General features: G+C 29.3%; 1 protein-coding gene across 2 annotated transcripts; it reads left to right on the top strand.

Moving 5' to 3' along the window:
• The first annotated feature begins 4,552 nt into the window (after positions 1-4,552).
• LOC113849158 (lysophospholipid acyltransferase 1-like) lies at positions 4,553-8,517 on the top strand. Of its 2 annotated transcripts, XM_027478848.1 has the most exons (8): positions 4,553-5,113; positions 5,194-5,249; positions 5,419-5,639; positions 5,858-6,266; positions 6,753-6,838; positions 7,225-7,288; positions 7,377-7,495; positions 7,641-8,517. In XM_027478848.1, the coding sequence occupies exons 1-8, from the start codon at positions 4,806-4,808 to the stop codon at positions 7,779-7,781; spliced, it is 1,404 nt and encodes a 467-aa protein (XP_027334649.1). In that variant the 5' UTR covers positions 4,553-4,805; the 3' UTR covers positions 7,782-8,517. The 2 variants fall into 2 exon arrangements, with proteins under 2 accessions (XP_027334649.1, XP_027334650.1); XM_027478849.1 differs by lacking the exon at positions 7,377-7,495 and having other exon boundaries at positions 7,641-8,076.
• Positions 8,518-11,479: the final 2,962 nt, after the last annotated feature.

Below are 11,479 nucleotides of genomic sequence, written 5' to 3' on the forward strand. Positions count from 1 at the left end.
ATGATAAGAGACTTGGAATTTCGTTTCTCACCTTTTTTTTTGTATCTTTTGAAAATTTAATTTTAAAATATATTAAACAAATTTCTGAATATTTAATTATAAAGTATTTTATAAATCACCTTTCGAAATTAAAATTTCTGAAGGGCGATGTAAAAAAATTAACACACGACTCTAGAGGCGGACAATACGACGGAACCTTAACATCTTGGCCCATAATATTGATTCGGACTCTAACTAAATAATCTACCCACATGTTGCATCTTGGGGCCTAAATGGTGTTTCTGGAAACTGGACAGTGGATAACAACTAGCAAACCAACTTTGGCATAGGTGTATTCTATGCTCGTTGTCCTAATGGGATGTTTTTTATTATATATTTGCTAGAGATTTGCTGATCAATCATTGTGTTTAGATCATTAATAGTTTGTGTGATACATTTGTTTAACTTGTGACAGTACCATGTTAAAGCTTTGGTGGGGAAACTTAAGGGAAACGCAAATTTACTTATCTTGATGAGTATAGAAATTGTTCGCTGGCCAATTATAATAATAACTTGTCACAATCTTGTAATCAAGCACACAATAGCCTGCATGCTATATTTTTGTACTATTTTTAACCGTAATGTTTTATTTGTTTGTTTTTTGTGCCTAAAAGTGCATGATTTAGGCATATCATTACATTGTTCATGTTTCCATGATATTTTTTTTTACTATGCTATATTTTCTTTTGTTCTTTCTTGGCAGGCATATTCTTGGTCATGGTAAATGTCATCTGAGTGAGGTATATACTGGAGATCAATAAAACATATTGCCAAAATTGCTTTAAGAATGGGATGGGGAATAATCGTATATTAATGTAAAATCGATTGCAACATGAAACCCAATTGAAGTTGGACGCTACAAAATCGGGGATTGCACCTATTATGCAAGCCAAAAATTCAATAATGAATTTGATGATTTCATTAAAAGCAAACAGCAATTTAGAACTTAGAAAGCCAATCATTAAAAGAAAAAACTTTATGACATAAATAAAAGTGTGTTTAAATTTTAAAAAATTAAAAAAGCAATTTTGATTTTTTTTTTGTAAAGTATCTCTTTAAGAAATTAAAAAAGAAACTATTTGATTATATAAAAATAGATAATCAAAAAGATTTTATTATTACACCTATTATCAAGACAAATAAAATGCCGTGAAAGATGTAAGCATTTTCATCAACCATACCGGTCTACCTCACTATGAACTTATTTTTATCTAACATTTAATATTTCTTCTCTCTTCTTTATTTCTCTATTAAATTTTCTCATTGATTGCCATCGATTATATGCTACACGTTTTTCATGCACAAATATCCACAGACTTTTCCCCCCAACATATTAATAGAGTAAGTGTAAGTACGGGTATTTTAATATTTTTTCACCTTGTCTTCACATATTTTAACATTTATAAAAAATTCAAGTTATACTTGTTCAAATTACACATGTAACTTCTCATATTTTTATTATTTTAACTCTACATGCTATTATAATCTAATTAATATTAATATTTTATTTTTTAAACTATTGGAGATTGCAAACATTAACAATACATGTCATGAATAAGTTTTTTCTAATTTTGTTATGTTATTTTAGTTATTCCAAACAAATGTATAAAATTATGTTGAGTTTGATTTAAATTTGATTAAATTTTTTGCTTAATTTATTTTATAATTAGGATATAAAATTATACTTTTATTTAACTCAAGTGAAACTATCGAGTTCAAGTATAAATATTCAAGCATTCATAGAATACAAGAATTAAAGTTGTTATGTGTGCAAGAACAAATTTTATTATAAATTTTTTTAAAAAACACACATATAAAAACAAATATTAACATCCTACATCCTATTTAAAAATTAACACGGGTATTTTTTTTTAAACTTGATTGTTAAAAAAATTGAATAGAATGAGACATTCCTTTACATGTGCCATTTTATGATTATTGTAACAAATTTATTTATTTTAATAAACTAATATAATAATAAATTTTCATGCATGCAAAATTTACCAACATTTTTAAATAATTTGTATAAAAGCTATATAACATTTTTAAAAAAAATACAAAATTTTAAAAATTTTAAATTTAAAAGTTCTATAAATTTCATATTACATTAAAAGAATGAATACTCTATTATTAAAATTAATAAGAATCATTTGATGAGAGTTGTTGAACTTATTATGATTTTGAATTTGAATCTCAATAAACATAATTATTTTAAATGCTCAAAAGATCATTTTTGACATCTATAATAGACTCAAACAAAATTTAGGAAACAGTCTAAGTAAATTCTTCTTATGAATTAACACTAACCTTTATCATGTCCCGTGCAAGAAAATTTTACACAAATCTATCTGCTGGAATATTTAATCTGAATTAAATTTTAATTTATTACATAGATGGTAAGCGTGTAAAGGCCTAGAGGACAGCTCTTGCTAGGGCAATAACTAGAAGAAAGTGTACAGTACAATTTTTGTTAGGGCAATTAATCAGAATGAAGTGTATAATTAAGGACATTTCCTCAAAAAGATGGTACCTTCGATTCTCCGTTGACACTGCATGACTTGTGTTCACAGTGGTGAGGGGATGATAGTTTTTGTGTGCTCTAGTTTATAGATAATAATCAAAATTATGATTTATAAACATCTAAATAAGATTAACATTTGTTTAGCATATTATTTCTCTTTCTCATTATAAACACCTCCATTTTACAAAATATTCTTCTAATTAGAAACAACGAAAAGAAAGAATCAATGAATGCATATAAGATATTTTTGTTAATTAAAAATATGTTATAATTTAATTTTATTCATATTAGTAAAAATAATTATAACTTAGTTTGAGAAAATTTATAAAAAAATAAAACTAAAGAGATAAAATTAACAATGATTTTTATCCACAAGTTATAATTAATTTAAAGTTCTTAAAATTGGGAAAAGTTAAATGAGAACATTCTAAAAAAGTAGAGATATATAAAATAATTTTAATTTATAAAAGTTAAATTTAGATTGAACACCAAAATTTGTACAAGAAAAAAAAGGTTAGTGAATTCTTTTAATCTATGTGAAATTTTAGCGACCAAAACAGTAGTAGTGGGAGTAGAAATATATAGGATAAAAGGAAAATCTATCTTTTCTTATTTTTCTTGACTTAGCTTTTTATAAGATAATATTTATATTAATAAGTAAGATATATCAAGTTAATACAACAATTTTATCCCATTAGTTAAACAAAAGAGATATCTTATTTTTTTGTTTACGTTCTAACCACCAAATAACTGACCATCGTTGAGTATTAAAATTGTTTATTACTATAAAAAGTTAATTATAATGCAGACGTTAAACATTTTACAGTTTATTGTTTAGAAATTATGAATTGAATTACTAATCGATTATATATATATCTTAAAATTTAAAGCAGGTAGTACGGCATCTTTATCAGTGTTTAAGTATCTGCGTATGCCGCAGAACAATTTATTCATTGAAATAGAAAAGCGACGCATTTAGTGGATCTTTTAAGGCCGTACTCTTTGATTTATTTTTTTATTTTTTTATTTTTTATTTGTGATTGTGATTGTTTAATATCTTAGATATTTATATCTTTTCAAATGAATTATTAATTTTCATCCACTATTATATATATATTTAATATAAAACTAATAATAATATTTTTTTAATAAAATAGTCTTTTAATTTATAAAATACTGTAAAAATTATTATTATTATTATTTTACTTGTAATTATTAAATTGTTAATTTTATTTTTTAACTATATTAAAAATACTTTTTAGTGTTTACTACACAAATATTTAAAAATAAAAATAAAATACTAATTTTATATTTAAACTAAAAATTAAAATATAAAGTATTTTTTTAAAATTTAAATAGCTCCTAGTGTGTTTTTGACTTTTTCTGATGTTGTTTAAAGGTATGTAGTATAAAATTAATATTCTCTACTCTTTTTTATAAAAACTAAAAAATTAAATCACTATAAGTAAGAAAAGAATTAAATTAATCATATTTTCAATAAATATAAAATTTATTTTAAAAACATATATAATATTAAATAATATAATCTTCATAAATATATATTTAACAATAAAAAATATAAAATAAATTTATTAATTAATAAATTTTAAATTCATTCTATATTATTTATAAGAATAAAAAAGTATTTTATTTTGCTTCTTATAAAAAAGACTGAAAAAAATAAATAAGAAATTTATATTATGTAATTTTTCTAACACTTGCTTAATTATAATACATTTTTATTAAAAATTGTAATATATAACAAAATATAACACATTAATAATATGAAATATGGCATTTTTCAATAAAACTTATATTTATTAATTGTTTATAATATATCTTTAAGCGTATCCAATTTTTTGAATTAAATTTATACTTATTTGATATTATTAATACATTGAATCTTGAATAAAATTTTATTACATAAGAATTTGCATTGTTTACTTTGGACAGACGCAAAATAGATGTTTAAGATTTATGAGGAAAAATAAAACGCGAAAAAAGTTGACGGAGTTTCCGAAGAACAGAGGAGAGGGAAAGACGATGAAGATCCGTGAGAAGTTCAGGGCACGCACGCAAAGAGAGGGGCTGTATTACTTGTTAGGTAATGGGAAGGGTAAGTTGGTCATTTCACAATATTCCTCTCAATTAAGAGGCTGAATTCAAAGCTCGTGGGAATGCAACTGCATCATCTTCATCGGACTCACACCAATCGTTCATTCCCATTTGCATAGCTTCTTCAGCCATGGCCATGGACCTTCCCTTGGATTCCATGGCCGCTTCCATTGGAGTCTCTGTCCCTGTCCTTCGCTTCCTACTCTGCTTCGTCGCCACCATTCCCCTCAGCTTCCTCTGCCGAGTGCTCCCCCGTGGTCTCCCCAAACACCTTTACTCCGCCGTCGTCGGTATCGTTCTCTCTTACCTCTCCTTTGGCTTCTCCTCTAACCTTCACTTCCTCGCTCCAATGTTACTCGGCTACGCTGCCATGCTCCTCTATCGTCCCCGATGCGGCATCATCACCTTCTTCACCGGATTCGGATACCTCATTGGGTGGTACGTTCGATCCACTTCATCTTTCTTATTCCTCTCATGTTCTTACTATTTTAACTCTCGTTCTTCGTTCGTGTCTGTAGCCACGTGTATTACATGAGTGGCGATGCGTGGAAGGAAGGTGGCATCGATGCCACTGGTGAGCCATGGATTGTTATTTATTAATTTTTTATGTTTATTAACTTTTATTTTCTGGATTGAAGATTGAGGGAATTAACTGAGTTGTTTAATTTAATGGTTATAGTCGTAACGTTATTTTGTGGTGATGGTTGGTTTGGTCATTAATTGTGGTATTGAATTGGGGATAGGGGCTTTGATGGTTTTGACGCTCAAGGTCATCTCGTGTGCAATTAATTACAACGATGGGTTGTTGAAAGAGGAGGGTTTGATTGAGGCTCAGAAGACATACCGCTTGATTAAAATGCCTTCGTTGATTGAGTATGTTGGTTACTGCCTCTGCTGTGGGAGTCACTTTGCCGGTCCTGTTTATGAAATGAAGGATTATCTTGATTGGACTGAAGGAAAAGGGGTACGTTTAATTGTTTATTCTGGTTTTGATCAGTAAGAATTAGCATGATGCACTGATATTAAATGCCCAATTGAATTCTCCTTAAATTTGAATTCAGGACCGCACAGTAGAATTCACTGGTAGTTTAGTTTCTCATTTTTTTATGCTGATACGTTATAAATGACTGTTCTTGTTTTCGTTAGTTCAATTCTAGTTTTTATTGTTGTTATTGTCTGCAGATTTGGAGTTCTGAAGCAAAAGGACCATCGCCATCGCCTTATGGGGCGACTGCTCGAGCACTTCTCCAAGCTGGTTTTTGCATGGCCATGTATTTAAAGCTTTCGCCTCATTTTTCTCTGTCCATGTTTACTGATCCTACATACCAAGAATGGGGATTCTGGAAAAAGTTGGGTTACCAGTATATGTCTGGATTTTCGGCACGGTGGAAGTATTATTTCATTTGGTCAATTTCAGAAGCTTCTATTATCATCTCTGGCCTGGGTTTCAGCGGTTGGACTGATTCGTCCCCGCCAAAACCACGCTGGGACCGGGCCAAAAATGTAGATGTATTGGGTGTTGAGTTTGCAACGAGCGCAGTTGTGATTCCAACTGTGTGGAATATACAAGTCAGCACCTGGCTTCGTCATTGTGAGTTTCTTGCTATTGAGTTTGGATGCTTTTCTTGCAGGGTTTGCTTAGCTATCTCAGTAGAATAAAGACATCCTTCAATATTAGGCATCGAACATAACATATTGTCCTAGCTGCATTATTTTTAAGTTTTGGCAACAATTTGGTTATAACATTTTTAAGGGGGTTACGTAACTTACCTGTATGGTTCTTCAATAATTCGTTATTTGTATTGGGAATTAGTTGGATCATATTAAAACAATCTCTCTTGTAGAGGTAGGACATGGATTTTATTTACGGTAAATGACACAATCAAGCTGTCAAACCGGGAGCAAAATTAATGGGGAAGCTGTCCACAACTGATTTTTCATTTTTTCTAATTTTTTCATTCTTACCCTGTAGACTTGAAAATTAAAAATTGATGTAGATTACTTATTTACCTGTCATTCATAAGGGTTGACAATGAGGTATAAAATATTAATGTTGCTATTATTTGTATTTTGCTAGATGTTTATGAGAGGCTTATTCAGAATGGGAAGAAACCAGGTTTCTTTCAGCTACTTGCCACCCAGACCGTTAGTGCTGTTTGGCATGTGAGTAAAATTTTAGCTTCATTTTAAATTGATTGTTTTTCTTAATGCTACTGTTTCTGGTGTCCACATTATTATGTCTTCAAGATTACTCACAATATATTTGCAAATATATGTCTAGATTTTTAGGAAAAACTAATTATTAGATGAATAGACATTACCCATGTGAGTAAGCAGGTTGTGATGGTTGATGTAAGGTATTTGTATATTACTTTCTTCTACTGCTTGTTATTAAAAAAAGAGATCAAATTTAGCAAGCCGAAGAAGAATCTTTTGGATGAAACAACTTAGTTGTGCTAGTGTTTTATATTGTTTATCTATGATTTTATGTGTAAGGACTCATGAGATTTCAATTCTTTTCTTTTAACATATTAACTTTGTCATGTTAGGGCTTATACCCTGGATACATCATATTCTTTGTTCAGTCAGCATTGATGATTGCTGGTTCTAAAGGTATGTATTGAATTTGGCTCATTTGCTGTTCTTTTCTCATTTAGTTAACTTGTGTTGCTGTGTTTTTTTTTTTTTTTTACCGCAACAGTCATATACAAATGGCAGCAAGCTATGCCTCCAACAATGGCTCTGGTTAAAAATGTATTGGTGTTTATGAATTTTGCTTATACACTTTTGGTACTAAATTACTCTTGCGTTGGTTTCATGGTTTGTCCTCTCTCTCTCTCTCTCCCGCACACACACAAACGCATTAACACACACATCTAATTGTATGCTCAGGCTTACACATGCAAATATGGAATTCTAAGATTTTTACACGTTTTCTGTGGTTTCTTTGATTATGTTTGAATAGGTATTAAGTCTGCATGAAACTCTTGCCTCTTATGGAAGCGTGTATTACATTGGAACTATTGTTCCTGTTGTTATCATTCTTCTTGGTCACATTATAAAACCTGCCAAGCCTGTCAGATCTAAAGCTCGGAAGGAACAGTGAGGTAGACGAAGCTATTTATTCTCTTTTGAATTTTTGAAATCAGATTAGGATAATGCCAGAGAATGTGCTTCCTGTGTCAGGTTTCCTGCCCTTAGTTTCAATCTTTTGTAACAGTTCCTTTGGTTCTGAAATGGCTGGGCCTTTTCATACTATTAGCTTTAGCGTTGAATTGTATTTCTGCTATTAGAGAACATCTTTTTAGCAGGTTTGATAAAAGCAGTTTTTGAAGAGATGTTATAAACGTGTATTTTTGTGATTTCTGTGCTCTGATGGCTCTGATTTCCGACAATTACTGCAAGGAATTCTATATTTCAAATCTTAGCTATAGAGAAATATGAAGAAACTATGATGTGTGATGGCATAACTGCACTATTTATTTCTCAACACCCTTAATTTGTTGTCATCTTGTACCCAAATGGTGCCTGCCTAATTGGACAGCAAGTAAGGGCAATGGTGTTGAGAAGTTTTTGGATATGCGCTGCCTATTATAGGTCTAAGAATTTAATTTTCTTAGAAGTGCATTTGTTAGAAAATTGACTGGGACTGTGCTTACCTAAGAATGATATATCTCAATTGTGTAGGTTTAGAATGTCCTGGAAATCTTTTTTGCCTTAAGACTGGATCAGATACTATGACAAGTTGAGCTAGTATTCTACTGCATGTTGGGCCTGTAATTGCCTATTGTCAGTGTTCGCAAACCATGCCAATGGAAAAAACCTTAAAAATGTTTTTAGTCTCTATTAATTTGGTTAAATTTGACTTTACTTTTGAAAATTTTATTTATTATTGTTGTTCCGTGTACAATTTAAATTTTTTTTAAAAATGACTTTTGCCAGCGCATGGTAAAATGACATAATGCATTTAGTTATATCATGCTGGTGACCATTTTGAGGTGGCATGTGTTTAGATTCATGTCATGCCATCAATAAGTTGCAGGGGGAACCATTTTAACAATTGAAAATTTTACAGCGACATTTTTTTAAGGATTAAAACTAAATTTAATTATATTTACAGAAACTATAAATGTATTTAACCACAAAAAAAAGAAGTGGTAGAGTAGTTTACTTAGTAGTTAGTTATTTTTGTTAAGTTCTAATACCATGTTAGAATTTGATTGTTGAGATAAGAGAAAAAATATTGAGAATATAGGGAACTGAAAATATTGTCTGAGATTGACTAAGATAGCTGTTAACTAAACGACTCTAACAAAAGCAGGGAGGGAGAGCTAGAAGTTTCCAGAACGATAAAGGGTTCTCTAGTTTTAGAAAGCATTTTTTGTTTTTTGTTTTAATTACAAAATTATGACTTTGTTTTTATTTTGTCTTCTTTTTTCAAATATTTATACAAAAATGCCAAAAATATTTTGTTCTGTTTTTACTATTTCTGTACAAAATTTTGAAACCAGTAATTAGAAGAAAAATAAAGTGGCAGTTTTGTAATTAAAACTGAAAATAGGAAATAATTTCTAAACCAAACTATCCCTAAGGTTTTTGAAGGAAAAACCAGATTTTTTAATGCATCAATAAAAGTGTCATTCTCGCTTTCATCTGTTTCTGGTGATTCAACAGCTATGTCTAGAATTTTTGTTCTTAAAATATCACTGCAAAAGATTAACTAACATGATATTGATGATTTTGTGAAAAACTGATCCTATGTGTAGATGAGCTATTTGTGGAAACAGCGGTGCTTGCAGAAAGAAAATGTGGGTCAAATGCATTTCTCTTTAGTTAAACTGATGTGTATGGTGAGAAAAAGATAAGATAATTATATAGATAATTAATCTTTGTAACTAACAAATAAGTGCACTACTAAAATATACAGCATAGATGATAAAGTTTTATGTCACTAAATTATGTCCGCTACTTGAACTATACTGCGCAGTTGTTGGTCAAAAACAAATTTTTTTAAAATTTAGTTAATTAAGAGACCTCACTTTAATAACTTCATTTAAAATTTTTGAGTTTCTCTTGAATTTTCTTTATTTAAATAAGAATAATAAAATTACTCTTTTCATTAACATTTTTAAAGATTTCTTTTATATAATTAAATCACTTTAAATGATATTTAATTTTTTTTTATTATAGGTGTTATTTCAATATTTTATCATGTATTATCATTTTATATTTTGATCTTTCTTGTGCATTCATTCATCTTAATTTATTATTCTGCTATTATTTTTTTTTCATGTCATATTTTAAGACTCAACGTTTATTACGATAAAGAATAACTAGTCATATTATTATACGATAAAATTTTTCTTTTGCTTTGAAAGTAAACTACCAAAATATATTTGACAAAAATCCAATGCTGTGATTCATGAAGACCTCCCCTCTCTCACCCAAAAAATAAAACAATATTTGAAGTGTGTAGCCTGTTTGAGACAGTGACAGTGCTAGTTTAGAGGATGGTTGCTTTTTCATTTGAAAAACCTCAAACTATGATTTGATTAAAATGATTTTGATGTTGGTGATGTTAAATATATGTTTTTAACTTTTTTAATTACTTAATAAGTGTAAGAATCAATTAATAAATATTTTTATATATAATAAAATATATAATAAATTTTTTTTAATTTTTTTATTTCTTTAATTCATTTACCTTGTGCATAATATAGAAAAGAATAGTGATTAAAAAAAATCCAAGAATATATGGAGAAACCAATTATTAATAAGCATGACATTTATTATAGCGGAAGTGCCAAGACTGCAAGAATAACCAGTGTCATACAGTAAAATGAAGAAAACATAAATTTAGCGTAATTTTTGGGAACCCATGCAGCCATTAATGTTAGCTCTGATTTGAATGACGTAGTACACGTCACATACTAAGCACTATTTGGTGATTCTTACTGAATAGGAATAGGAATATTCTTAATTTTGGGTATAATGAGCTCAATGCCCAAGCTTATATACAACAGTCAATTGTTTTCAGATTTTTTTCATCGTACTTTTTTGCCATGGCTAGTAACTCTCTGTTACTTCTGCCATGACTTACCTTGCCTCATGTGTACATTAATATTTTAGTAGGTGACGTATAATAAATGTGATTTTTTTATTTGTACAACACTGCACAGATAGAAAATTATATACAATTTTTTTTTATAGAAAATGATAACATTTAATATTAAATTTTATATATAATTTTTTATGTATAATGTTATACATTTTATAAAATTATAATAAATAATACTAGTAGAAAAAAAAGCAATGTAGTGCAATTAATAGTCTCTTCCTCTTCTCAATAACTTCTACCCTTTTATTTCGAAAAAAGTACAACACAATAAATTTGACACAGTAAAGCAATCCTGGGTGAAACATCCCTAACAAACCATAGATTTTCTCCTTTGTCTCTTCCTTAACGTTACCAAATTTGATTTTACCTTTTCATACCCTTTATATTCTTCTCTTCAAATTCTGACACTTTCTGTGGTGTCTATTCATTTTAGTATTTTTATTTTTGGTATTCTATTAGTATTTCCCTGTCCATTTCCTACACTATTCTCCACCGACGGTTAGTTTTCACTAACATCTTCAAGGTTTGCAACTTTACATTCCCTTTAAATTAGACTAATCTTACTCCCTTGGATTTCCCTTAACCTTCCTTTTGTTTCACACGAAGAGACTTTTGGGTAAGTCAAGGTTCTTTCTTCTTTCTTCCGTTTCCTTCTATCCAAGGGAAGCACATCTTAGGTACCCTTT

Source organism: Abrus precatorius, unplaced genomic scaffold (genome assembly GCF_003935025.1).
Source record: "Abrus precatorius isolate BTA unplaced genomic scaffold, Abrus_2018 Scaffold9, whole genome shotgun sequence".
NCBI classification, from domain to species: domain Eukaryota; kingdom Viridiplantae; phylum Streptophyta; class Magnoliopsida; order Fabales; family Fabaceae; genus Abrus; species Abrus precatorius.

Bases quoted from the DNA above. Each gene is read 5' to 3' on its own strand.
- LOC113849158 (XM_027478848.1), top strand. From the start codon at position 4,806: ATGGCCATGGACCTTCCCTTGGATTCCATGGCCGCTTCCATTGGAGTC. The intron at 5,250-5,418 runs GTGAGCCATGGA...AATTGGGGATAG, and splicing joins AGGTGGCATCGATGCCACTG to GGGCTTTGATGGTTTTGACG. The intron at 7,496-7,640 runs GTTTGTCCTCTC...ATGTTTGAATAG, and splicing joins ACTCTTGCGTTGGTTTCATG to GTATTAAGTCTGCATGAAAC.